Here is a 13,517-nt window from a genome sequence, read left to right as displayed (position 1 = left end):
CCATCACCAGCAGTCTGGGGGGTTCCTGGCAGAGAGCCGTGGGCTCTGACCTCCCCTGTCCTCCCCATACAGTCCCTCTAGCACAGATGTATGGGGGCTGAGGGAAGCTTGCCATTCCACTGTCCCTGTGCCCCGGAGCTGTCAGTCCAGCCCCAGTGGCAGGTCTGTAGCCCGGATCCTACACCCTGCTTTGGCTGAATGAGGAAGGAATTGGAACTGGCTCAGAGAGATGAGCGTACCTGTACCTTCTTTCACCTAGGTCTGGCCTCAGCAATTACTATGACCTGCTGGGAATCAAGAAAGATGCCACCATGGAAGAGATCAAACAAGCCTTCTTCGCCAAGTCAAAGAAGGTACGGGATGTGACTCTTGCTATGCCAGTGTTTGTCATTGTGGGCCTGGCCTGGATAACAGGGTGTGAGAGCTGGCAAAGGCTGGGGAACTGCATCCTGGCACAGCGCATGGCTGTTTTAGTGGTTAAGCTTAAGGCCCAGGAGTCAGGATGCCTGGGTGATGTTCCTGGCTTGACAAGGGGAGTGCTGGGAGTCAGTTTCTGTTCTGGCTCTGGGAGGGAGTGGGTTAGAGTAGTAATAAGAAGAATGACAGTAAAACCTTATCTAGCACTTTTCATCAATAAATCGGAGCTGGAAGTCAGAACTCCTGGGTTCTCTTCCCAGCTATGGGAGGGGTGTGGGCTTAATACATGGTACTGGTAGACCCTGGCCAGTTAAACAAATGTGGTATGGGGCTTCCCCACGTCTCCATCCTTCATCTAGCCCTTGGCGTCTCTGCTGCCAGTTCCTGTCAGCCACCAGAGCAAATAAATGATGATCGATTCTGCTTGGGATATTTGACCATCTGTGACCTCCGCTCCCACTACTAATGGGGCCCCTGTGTTACGCAAGCAGCAAATGGTACAGGGAATGCGGGAGCCTGTGCTGAGCTGGGGGAGGATCCCAGCCCAGCCAAGGCAATTGTCAACACCCCATCTGTTTGGAAATCACATGGAACTTCCTAGCAAAAGGAGGCCTGAAAAAACATTCCTCCTACCATTAACTCTTTATATCCTGATGTCTTTGAGCGTTAGATACATTTTGCCATTCCCCTTCCCCCCTGAAGAGGGCACTGCTGGGAAGGAAGTGTTTAGAGCAGGAGAGGGACCCTGTGTTGCATTCCCAAAGGGAAGAGGCAACATTTGAGTTGGGTTTTCCAATCTGGTGCAGAGTGAGTGTGTGTGTGTGTGTGTGTGTGTGCGTGCGCACATGCGTGTGAGAGAGAGAGAGACATCAAGAGACGCAGAATAAGACTGGAATTAAGATGTAAATTTTTACCAGTGAGGATAGTTAACCACTGGAACAACTCCCTAAGGGCTGTGGTGGATTCTCCATCGCTAGGAAAGTTTAAATCAAGATTGATGTTTTTCTAAATGATCTGCTCTTTTTCAAGCAGATATTAGTTCTGGGCCATCCTATGGGGCCTGTATTATAGAGGAGGTCAGATTAGATGATCACAGTGGTACCTTTTTGCCTTAAAAATCCATGAGTCTGCCACTTCCCATGGAAGTTTGTTCCAGTGGTTCGTCACCCTCCCTGTTAAAAATTTGTGCCTTTCTTATTGGAAATTGTCTGGCTTTAACTTCCAGCCATTAGTTCTTGTCCTGCCTCTCGCTGCTATGTTAAACAGCCCTTTAGTACCCAGGATTTCCTCTCCGTAAAGGTCCTTATATGCTGTAATCAAGTCTAGTCTTGATCTTTTTGATAAGTTAAACACATGAATCTCCTTAAGTCTTTCACTGTATGTTTTTTTTCCCTGCCCTCCAATCATTTTTGTGGCTCTTCTCCTCCGCCCTGCTCTGACGTCAGCCCAGTTCATTGTTAAGCCCCTCAAAGCGCCTCTGACCTTTCCTGTTAGAGGATGCGCAGACACTGCTCTAAAATATCCTCCTGTTTTGGGCACCAGGTATGGCTTTAACATTTGATGCCTGCTCCACTGCTCCCAGCTGGCCTAGGAATTTCCTCCTTGGCTATCATTCCCACACACACCTTGTGAACACTCAGCCCAGTTGTTAGCCAGTTCATCAGAGGAAATCTGGCTGAACCTTATCACAGCCGCTTGCATGCATTGTGTGTCCAGACGATGCTTACAGCAAGTGTGTAAAGATCCGGCTGTGTTGGAGGGGCGGCTGTGTCTCAGCTGGATGTTAGCTTGAGAGTGTAGGCTCAAGCCTGAAGGCAAACATACACAGAGAGTCTATTTGGTATGTCTCTCTATCTATGGTGCTTATCTGGCCCTCATCCCCATAGCACCTGAGCACCTCCCAATGTCTCTCTCCCTATACCCTCCTGTAAGGCACGGCAGTGCTGTTATTCCCATTGTACAGTTGGGGAACCAAGGCACAGAGAAGCTAAGTGACTTGCTCAGGGTCACTCAGGGAGTCTGGGGCAGAGCAAGAATTGAACACAAGTCTCCTGAGTCCTAAAGCAGCGACTTAACCACCAGGCCATCCTTCCTGTGCTTGCTGCTTGTAGGTATTTAGGTCTCAATCCTGCACATTACTGAGAACTCTGGGCCCAGGCCCATACAGAACTTAAGCCTATGCTTGCCTTTAAGTCCTGGTGGTGTCCATTGGAACCACTCGTATGCTTAAGGTTGAGCATATGGTGTGGAAGCTGTCTGGGACAAGGACTGTCTTTGTTCTGTGTTTGTACAGCACTTGGAACAGTGGGGTCCTGGTCCATGACTAGGGCTCCTGGGTAGTGGCATTTAACGGGACTTCTGCTCCTAAATCAATTAGTTGGTTTCATAACTCCCACCCCATGGGTTTAAGAGGAGGGCCAGAACCCGCATGCTCTCTTATTTCTGTCAAAGTAGCCCCTGGTGAAGATTGTGGCACCCTTCATGTTGGGTGCTGCACGGAGCACCAGCTGAGATCAGGACCCCAGTCATGCTGGGCACTGCATGGATCCCCAGCTGAGATCGGGACCCCACTTGAGCCAGGTGCTGCATCGATCCTCAGCTGAGATGCGGACCTCAATTGTGCTGAGTGCTTCAAAGACCCAGAGTCGAGATCAGGGCCCGCAGTGTACCAGATTCTGCATGGATCCCTAGCTGAGATCAGAGCCCCAGTAGTGCTGTGTGTTGCATGGATCCCCAGCTCAGAATGGAACCCCCCTCGTGTTGGATAGTGCACAGACCCTCAGCCAAGATTTGAGCCCCAGTCTTACCAGGTGCTGTGCAGACACACAGTGAGACAGTCCCTGCCGCAAAGAACTTGACATTTAATGATACAAACCTGTGGGGGTCGGGGAGGGGAACTGAGCCATAGAGCAGAGAAGGAATTTGCCCAAGGTCCCACATCAAGTCAGCAGCAGAACTGGGATAGAACCCATCTTCCCTACACCCCTAGAGATGCAGCCGCCTCTGGGGTGGTACACAGCAGCTGTTGAACAGCACCACTCCACAGTAGCTGGGAATAGGAAGCTGCCAATTCTGAGTTGTCTACATGGCAAGTCCAGAAGAGTGGAATCTTAATTAGAAGAGGATGAGGTGACTGGTTTGTTTAATGTGAAATAACTGAGAGAAGATGTTAAGAAATAATAATAATGTAGTCATGCTCCTACAGAAATATGCTCTGCTTTGCCTCTAGCTGGGTACCTTGTGTATTGTCATCAGGGCTGCTTTAACTGGTTGTTTATGGCTTTATTTCCCCCCCGAAAAAACTTTTCCCAAAATAGAAAGTTACAAGTATACAAAGTAGAGCAAATGTGAGCTAAGCAAACCCGGCCAAGTTTTGTATTACATCCAATCTCTTGCCAAGCCACTGGGATGAGGGGAGAGGAGGTAACTCTACAGGAAATAACCTTACAGTATTTTGATGTCCCCATCATTGTTGTAGGTTAAGACATTGAAAAGCGGCTAGTGATTTTTTCAGCACGCCAATTTAAGACACCTGAAAGGTACTAATATTCTAAATAAGACTGAGAATTGGAACTCTGAAGTTGAGGCCTTTTAAAGGTGGGACAGGGTCTGTCTCTTTGCTCAGTGTTTGTACAGTGCCTAGCGCAGTGGGGTCCTGCACTGGGGCTGGAACTTGTGTGTGCTGACTTTTCACTTGTGCTTCTAAGTCAATTAGTTGATTTAAAAAAATCTCACCCCATTGTCCAGGGGCTACTTTGATGCAAATAAATAAGAGAGCAGGCAGGTTCTGGCCCCTTCCTTGAACCTCTGGGGTGGGATTTTTGAAACCAGCTAATTGACTTAAGAGCATCAGTCCAGTTAAAAATCAGTACGCAGAAGTCCCCTAGAAAATCATGCTTTAGAAAATCTTGAACTTACTGTTTAATGCTTTGCAAATTTTTTGCTATGTATATTAAAGTAGGAATTTCAGGCCTCAGCTGAGATTTGGGCCTCCATTGTGTCAGGCACTGCACAGACCCTGACCAAGATCGGGGCTCCCGTTGTGCCGGGTGCAGCACAGGTACAGAGCAAGAGACAATTTGAGTCCCAAATTGCTTACAGTCTAAGTGGACAAAGGGTCGGAGGGGAAACAGAGGCACAGACCTGAGAAGGGACTTGCCCAAGGTCCGGGGGAGATTTGGGGATAGAACCCAGGTGTCCTGAGTCCTAGGCCATGTGCCTCCCATAAATACCTAAAGCACAAGACAGAAATGTATTCAGGATATTATTATTTATTATTTGTATTACCGTAGCGCCTAGGAGCCCCAGTCATTGTGCTAGACCATGTACAAACAGAACAAAAAAACAGTCCTTGCCCAAAGAGCTGACTGTCAAAGTAGCAATTCACACACAACTAGGGAATCTAGCTTGACATCTCCTTAGCATCGTGGTGTGTGGATGGCAGACAAGAAGCAGGTGAGCTCAGAATGCTACTATATAGAAATATCAGTGGCATGAGAACTGTTTGGCTTGGTCCTACCTGATTCCCAGCATAAACCCTTGCGTTGTAAGCAAATATCATCTGCTTTCAAGAGCTCAATCTTTTCAGCTTCTCAGAAAGATCAACAGGTGACTTATTATTGTATGTTGTATGTAAGTGCCTTCATGTGCAGAACATATCAGGTACTAAAGGGTCTTTAGTCTAGCACAGAAAGGCCAAATGAGAGCCAGTGGCTGGGAGCTAAAGCCAGGCACATTCCAATAAGCCACAGATTTTTAACAGTGAATGTGATTAACCACTGGAACAAGCTGCCAAAGGAAGTGGTGGATTCTCTATCTCTTAGTGGCATCAAATCCAGCCTGGCTGCCTTTCTGGAAGAGGCTTTCATCATACACAAGTGACTGTGCTCAATACCAGGGGAAGTGGGTGAATTTCTCTGGCTTGTGCTATCCAGAGGTCAGGCTAGGTGCTCTAATAGTCCCTTCCAGCCTTTGAACCTATGAGGCAACGCAGGCCCTTTGATGTGGCTGGAAGATGTTCCCCAGACCATTCTATGCATCCGATGAAGTGGGCTGTCGCCCACGAAAGCTTATGCTCAAATAAATTGTTAGTCTCTAAGGTGCCATAAGTACTCCTTTTCTTTTTGCGGATACAGACTAACACAGCTGCTACTCTGAAAACTAATCCCTATGTTGTTTCTTCCTGGGGCTTCCATGTTAACAAGACGAGAAGATCCTGTCTCTGCCAGTATCTGGGGATGTATGTTGATTTTTAGGGGAGAGGGGGTGTGTGGTGGTGGCTTCTGAAGCAAAATACTTGTTTTAAACCTCCTCCAGCTTAATAGATATCAGGTCAAGGCCAGAGAATCCCTCAGGGATTCCTGCCTGCAGCCCAGAGACTCTGTTGGAGCTAGAGCATCATTTAGAAAGAGCTGCCCAACCTCGATTTCAGGACGTTGTGTCCCTTGGTACTGTTGTCCCTTGGCTCAAGCAGAAATATGCAGGACCTTGCTGGCGTGTTCTTGATAGGGGGAGAAGCATCTTTTATGATAATGGAGTGACTGATCCAGTACTCAATAATTTAATGAAAGGAGGGGAATATAATTAATGCCAATTAACGTGGGTTATGGAAAATAGATTCTGTCAAACTAACTTGATGTCTTTTCCTGCTGAGATTACAAGTTTGATTAATAAAGGTCATAGTGCCGACGTTATAGATTTCTGTCTGGCATTTGACTTGGTCCGGCACGACATTTTGATTAAAAAGCTCAAATGATACAAAATCAACATGGCACATATTAAAGGGATTAAAAGATAGCTAACTGATAGGTCTCAAAATGTAATTGTAAATAGTCAATCCTCACTGAGCGGGTGCAATCTGATGGGGTTGCACAGGGATCAGTTCTTGGCCCTAATCTATATACCATTTATCAATGACCTAGAAGAAAACATAAAATCATCACTGGTAAGGTTGGCAGATGACTCAAAGATTGGGGAGTGTTAAATGGTGAAGAGGACTGGTGATAGAGCAACCTGGATCTCTTGGTAAGCAAAAGCTTGGTAAACTGGGCACAAACAAAGAATATGTATTTTAATGTAAAGCTATACATCAAGGAACAAAGAATGTAGGCCATATTTACAGGATGCGGGACTCTATCCTGGGAAGCAGTGACGCTGAAAAAGATTTGGGGGGTTGTGGCGTATAATCAGCTAAACATGAACTCCCAGTGTGATGCTGTGTCCAAAAGGGCTAAAGCAATCCTTGAATGTATGAACAGTAGAATCTCAAATAGGAGTAGGGAGGTTATCTTACTTCTGCATTTGGCACTGGTGTGGCTGCTGCTGGAAATCTGTGTCCAGTTCTGGTGTCCACAATTCAAGAAGGATGTTTATTAACTGGAGGAGGTTCAGAGAAGAGCTACAAGCATGATTAAAAGGGTTGGTAACCATGTCTTGTATTGATTGACTCAAGAAGCTTAATCTGTTCAGTTTAACAGAGATGGTTACTTGATCCATCTGTAAGTACCTACATGTGGGACAGAAATTTGATAATAAAGGGTTCTTCAATCTAGCAGACAAAGGTCCAACAAAATCCAGTGGCTGAAAGCTGAAGCTTTGACAAATTCAGACAGAAAATAAGGCTCAGTTTTTTGCCAGTAAGGGTAATAAACCATTGGAACAGCTTCCCAAGGGCTGGTTGATGCTTCCTCACTGACAATTTGTAAATCAAGATTAGATGTTTTTCTAAAACATCTGCTGTGGGTCAACCAGGAATTAATTCAGGGCCTCCTGTTCTATACAGGAGGTCAGATTAGATGATCACAGTGGTCTCTTCTGGCCTTATTATCTATGAAACTGTGAGTCAGATATTTCTTTAATGCAAACCTGTATATTTACAAAGAATGTCACAAAGTCCTGTTTCCCTGTAGTCAGTAGAAATAAACAGTAGGAGGCAGTTTTCAAGCCTACCATTCCAGCCAGTCCATGCCCAAAAGAAGCACTCTCTCTTGGCTTCCTTTCAGAGTCGTAAGAATGGCCATACTGGGTCCATCTAGCCCAGTATCCTGTCTTCTGACAGTCGCTGATGCCTGATGCTTCAATGGAAATGAACAGAACAGGGGAATTTATCAAGTGATCCATCCACTGTCATCCAGTCCCAGCTTCTGGCAGTCAGAGGTTTAGGGACACCCAGAGCATGGGATTGTGTCCCTGACCATGTTGGCTAATAGCCATTGATGGGCCTGTCCTCCATGAATTTAATTAATTCTTTTTTGAACCTAGTTAGATTTTTGGCCTTCACAACATCCCCTGGCAACAAGTGCCACAGGCTGACTGTGCGTTGTGTGAAGAAGTACTTCCTTATGTTTGTTTTAAACCTGCTGTCTATTAATTTCATTGGGTGACCCCTGGTTCTTGTGTTATGGGAAGGGGTAAATAACACTTCTCTATTCACTTTCTCCACACCAGTCATGATTTTATAGACCTCAATCATATCCCCCCTGAGTCGTCTCTTTTTCAAGCTGAACAGACCTAGTCTTTTTATTCTCTCCTCAGATGGAAACTGTTCCATATCCTACCCATTTTTGTTGCCCTTCTCTGTACCTTTTTCAATTCTATTATATCTTTTTTGAGCTAGGGCGACCAGAACTGCACGCAGCATTCAGTGTGTGGATGTACCATGGATTTATATTGTGGCATTATGATATTTTCTGTTTTATTATCTATCCCTTTCCCAATGGTTCCTAACATGGTTAGCTTTTTTTATTGCTGCTGCACATTCAACAGATGTTTTCAGACAACTATTCACAGAGACTCCAAGATCTCTTTTTTTTCAGTGGTAGCTAATTTAGACCCCATCATTTTGTATGTATAATTGGGGTTATTTTTTCCAGTTCTCATTACTTTGCATTTATCAACATTGAATTTCATCTGCCATTTTGTTGCCCAATCATCCAGTTTTCTGAGATCCCTTTGTAACTCTTCACAGTCTGCTTTGGACTTAACTATCTTGAGTAGTTTTATATCATCTGCAAACTTTGCTGCCTCACTGTTTACCCCTTTTTCCAAATAATTTATGAATAAACTGAACAGCACTGATCCCAGTGCAGATCCTTCGTAGACCTGGTATCTACCTCTCTTCATTGTGAAAACTGACCATTTATTCCTACCCTTGTTTCCTATCTTTTAACCAGTTCTTCATCAGATGCATGCAGTGGAAAATACAGTAGGAAGATAGATAGATAGATAGATAGATAGATTAGATTAGATTAGATAGAGAACATGAAAAAATGGGTGTTGCCATACCCACTATAACAAGACTGATCAATTAAGGTGAGCTATTATCAGCAGGAGAAAAAAAAACAAAAACCTTTTGTAGTGATAATCAGGATGGCCCATCTCCAACAGTTGACAAGAAGGTGTGAGTAGCAACAGGGGGAAAAAATAAGCATGGGGAAATAGTTTTACTTTGTGTAATGACCCATCCACCCCCAGTCTTTATTCAAGGCTAATTTAGTGGTGTCCAGTTTGCAAATTAATTTCAATTCAGCAGTTTCTCTTTGGAGTCTGTTTTTGAAGTTTTTTTGTTGTAATATTGCAACTTTTAGGTCTGTAGTGGAGTGACCAGGGAGATTGAAGTGTTCTCCGACTGGTTTTTGAATGTTGTAATTCTTGACGTCTGATTTGTGTCCACCACTGCAACCTACTCTGTCATTCCTGTATATTTTATACCCTGGTATCACCATTCCACCAAGTTTTTGTGTTGCCTCTAATAGCAATATTCTCATTTAATACTCATTTAATCTCAAGTTCACCCATCTCAGTATTTGGACTTCTTGCATTTGTATACAAGCACTTATAAATTTGGTCAATGTTTAGTTATCTGCCTTCATATGATGTAATTGAATGGGATTCTTTTTTCATTTGACTGTTTCTCTTCAGTGCCTCCCTGTACTTTATCAACTTCTACCGTCTCCTCTTTCCTAGGATATAAAGTATACCCTTTAATAAATCCTCCCCTAAGGGATGTGCCTATCTGAATCGTGTGCTCCTTCGCACCTGTCAGATTTTCCCCATCCCTTAGTTTAAAAACTCCTCTACAATCTTTTTAATTGTACATGCCAGAAATTTGGTTCTCTTTTGGTTTAGGTCAGGGGTGGCCAACCTGAGCCTGAGAAGGAACCAGAATTTACCAGTGTACATTGCCAAAGAGCCACAGTAATACGTCAGCAGCCCCACATCAGCTTCCGCCCACCACCCCTTTCCCAGCACCTCCCATCCACTGGCAGCCCCACCAATCAGCGCCTCCCCCTCTCTCCCCGCACCTCACGATCAGCTGTTTTGGGGTGTGCAGGAGGCTCTGGGGGGGGGGGAAGGGGGGAGGAGTGAGGGCACAGCAGGCTCAGGGGAGGGGGCGGGAAGAGGTGGAGTGGGGGCAGGGCCCTTGGCAGAGCCAAGGGGAGAGCAGTGAGCACCTCCCAGCACACTGGAAAGTTGTCTGTAGCTCCAGCCCCGGAGTCGGTGCCTAAACAAGGAGCCGCATATTAACTTCTGAAGAGCCACATGTGGCTCCGGAGCCATAGGTTGAGCACCCCTGGTTTAGGTGGAGCCCATCCTTCCTGTATAGGCTCCTTCTTCCCCGAAAGATTCCCCAATTTCTAATAAACCTAAATCCCTCTTCCAAAAACCGTTCTCTCATTCATGCATCGAGACCCTGTAGTACTACATGTCTAAATGGCCCTGCATTTCAGGGAATGCTACCATGTGCTTCTCTCCCTTGCTTCCTTTCTGATTCCTTTCACACACACTCAGATAGCTGTAACCAAACCAAGGCTCCAGCCCCCCTGTTTGCAATCAGTCTCCAGGGAAACCCCTCAAGCCACATGACTCAGCTTCTTCTCAGGCCTTCCCATGATGGTCCATGCCTTGGACAGTGGCTTCTATTGTTTCAGCTATCACTATACAAAGGGGCATTTAATTGCTCCCTCATTTAGCCTGAGTGAAAGGTGCTGGAATGCCCATCAGCTTTACCAGGATCTGTGATTGCGCAGAGATCAAAGACACACTTGCTGGCAGCCACCAGCACCCTCCATCATAACAGCACATCTCTGCAATGGTTAATTGCTCTCTCTGTTAAAAAAGATTTGCCCCAGTCTGAATTTTTCCAGCTTCAGCTCCCAGCCCTTGTATCTCATTCTGCCTTTGTCTGCTGATTGAAGAGCCCTCTGCTCTCAGAAAGCTCCTCTCCATGGAGGTGCTTATAGACCAGGGTCAACTCACCTCTTTATCTTCTCTTCAATAAGCTAAATAGATCAAACTCCTTCAGTTTCACTTCAAGGCAGGTTCTCCAGACCTGGAATCATTTGTACCCATTTTGTTCATGTCTGAAGGACCTGTGGGGCTGATTTTAAAGCCCTGTGCCAGAGGAGGAGAATGGCTCAGATGTTAGGTGCTCAGATGTTAGGGAGACCTGGTTTCAAGCCCCTGCTCAGCCACAGACTCCCTGTGTGACCTTGTGCAAGTCACTTAGTATCTCTGCGCCTCAGTTTCCCCATCTGTAAAATGGGGATAACAATCCTTCCTTTGTCTGTTTAGACAGTGAGCTCTTCAGGGCAGGGACTATCTCACAGTGTGCAGCACCCAGTATGACGGGAAGCCCCAATTCCGGGCTGGAGCCCTGTTTCTGGGCAAGGGTCTATGCAGTGCCTGGCACAACGGCAGGCTCAGTTCTAGTCAGGGTGTCTTGTGCAGCAGCCAGCACTGTGTGGTGCCCTGATCCCAGGCATCTGTGCATCGCCTGACATGATGGGAGCATCACAGGGGATTACGAGGATCAATATATTAAAGACTATGAAGCATTGAGATACTACAATAATGGGGTCATATAAATAGCTAGATTGGAGTGGTGATGCACTCAGAATTGCACGTGGGGGTGTGGGAGGGTTGCATTTGGGCCACCCAGCCCAGTGTGTGTCAAGATCTGCTGGTGAGGGGAGATCTCGTAGAGCATCAGTGGCTGCCTGTGGGCTGGCTGCAGCATCAGTGGAAACTAGTCTGCAGTTGGGAAGCAGAGCCTCCTGGGAGTCTGTCCCTGCTCCAATCACTCATGTCTCTCTCAGTGCAGTCTTGATGGGATTCCCAGGCTGGGAGGTCTCTGCGATATGCTCTGCATTTAAAATTACTAGGAGCAGGATGACAGCAGGGAAGTGGGCATGGGCTGGGACACTGAGATTTTAAATGTCTGGTTGAAATGCACCCTGGGAAATCTCTCTGCGCAAAACAGGAGAGATGTGGGCTTGTGGGCGAGGCAGTGGAGTGCGGCTTAGAACACCGGGATTCAGTTCCAAGCTCTTCCACAGACTCCCTGAGTGACCTTGGGGAATTCACTTCATCTCCCTGGGAATCAGTTTCTCCATGTGTAAAGTGGGGATAATGATCCTTCCTTTGTTTCGATTGAGAGCTCTTTGGAGCAGGGACTTCCTGTCACCCTGTGTCTGCACAGTGTCTGGCACAATGGGTCCCTAATCTCAGTGGGGGTCTGCGAGATGCCTGGCACAATGGGGCCCTGATCTCATTTGGAGTCTGTGCAGCGCCTAGCACAATGGGGGCTCTGATTTTGGTGGGAGTCTATGCAGCACCTGGAGTGATGGGCCTTGATATCAGCCTGGTTTCTATTACTGTAATCATAACAGTCAACACGTTAAGCCAAGTATCCCATTGGAGCAAGGAGTTATATCCTCAGTCACCCACGTCAAAGGACACATCTGACACATCCCTGACCATCTGTGTACAGCTGTTTCTGTCCCCTCCATGTGTGCAGGAAGCAAGAGTTCAACCCTGGGGCCCAGCCTTTAACAAACTGCTTCCAAGCAGCACACAACTCTCCGGCCAGCAAGCAGTTGGAAGAAGCTCCCAGCTTCTTGGCAGGGCCAGGAGCAGCAGCCAGGAGGTCTGTAGGAGGCACATGAGCTAGGGACATGGTTTCAGGGCTCAGCTCCCTCACTACATGAGGAACTTCCTGGGAGCAGAGGGCAAAACACTTGGAGACTGGCCTGGAAATGTGGGTACTGCTCCTCAGCTGAGTTCTGTCTCTAGAGCTCTAGCTGAGGATCTCGCCCAAATGCTGTTGGAGAGTCCCTTCCCTCTGCCCCAGAGAGGGGCCATTCCCAAAGATCCTGATTACCTCCTACCAAATTATTCCACCCCACCTGCGCCTAGCAGTGATCTCCCCTCCAGCAGCTGTTGGTTTGCAGGGAAACTGATGCAGTTTAGAATGTCGAGCATGTCCTCTATTTCTGCCCATTTTCAAGTGAAATAAACGTTGGGGGAATTTTTCGGTGGCCATTTTCCAATGTGGAAAGGGCTCATCTGTGCTGGGCATGTTTTGGGCACATCCAGCAGGGACTGTCTCATTGTTATTTATATGACAGCAGTGTTTAGAGGCTCTGACTGAGAGTGGGCCCGCTGTTGTGCCAGACCCCAGCTGAGATGGGGACCCACATTGTGTTGGGCCTGCCCAGATACCTAGTGAGAGAGATTCACTGCTTCAGACAGTTCATAGTCTAAATACACAAAGAATTAGTCTCCCTATTTTACAAGTGGGGAAAGTAAGGCACAGAGGTGATGTGACTTGCCCAGGGTCATGGGGAGTCTGTGGCAGAGCCGGAAATTGAACCCCGATCTCTTTACTCCCAGCTCGGTGTCTTACCCACAAGGCCTTTCCCATCCCTCCTGTGTTTCAGTTCTTTAATCCCTGTTCCGTTAGCATCTCGGTGTTGCTTGGGCCTATGCGACAGGCCCCACTCGTCTGGGTGGTGCTGGTGTGGGAGGGCTGCTCTTAGCTCAACCATTCCTGATCAAGGAAACCACTGACTCCTTCGCTTCCGGTAGGAAACCTAAGCTGCCTCTCTGCCCAGCCCCCTGCGCAGCTGGGCCAGGGAATCTTTTCACGGCAGCTGCCTTCCAAGGTCCAAGTTGTGAAATGGTTGGTCCCAAAAAAGTGTGCCTCCCCTTCCTAAGAACACAGTTTGCTAGGAAGGAATGCTGTGGGTGTGCATGGGGGTGTGTGTGTGTATGTGTGTGTAAAGGACAAGAATGCTGTGGGGCTGGGGGAGGCATTCAGA

General features: G+C 46.9%; 1 protein-coding gene across 4 annotated transcripts in view; it reads left to right on the top strand.

Annotated features, from left to right (window-relative positions):
- The window catches only part of DNAJC4 (DnaJ heat shock protein family (Hsp40) member C4), an 80,434-nt gene that overhangs the window by 22,048 nt on the left and 44,869 nt on the right, over positions 1 to 13,517 (top strand). For all 4 annotated transcript variants that reach the window (XM_075130396.1, XM_075130395.1, XM_075130397.1 and 1 more), the window contains one exon: positions 260 to 353. In XM_075130396.1, the coding sequence (XP_074986497.1) occupies positions 260 to 353 (94 nt within the window). The remainder of the gene's footprint in view (positions 1 to 259; positions 354 to 13,517) is intronic.

The sequence above is a fragment of the Caretta caretta genome, chromosome 7, assembly GCF_965140235.1.
Source record: "Caretta caretta isolate rCarCar2 chromosome 7, rCarCar1.hap1, whole genome shotgun sequence".
Taxonomy (NCBI): Eukaryota; Metazoa; Chordata; order Testudines; family Cheloniidae; genus Caretta; species Caretta caretta.
Note: the sequence above shows the minus strand (reverse complement) of the source record. Positions and strands in the feature narration are given on the sequence as shown.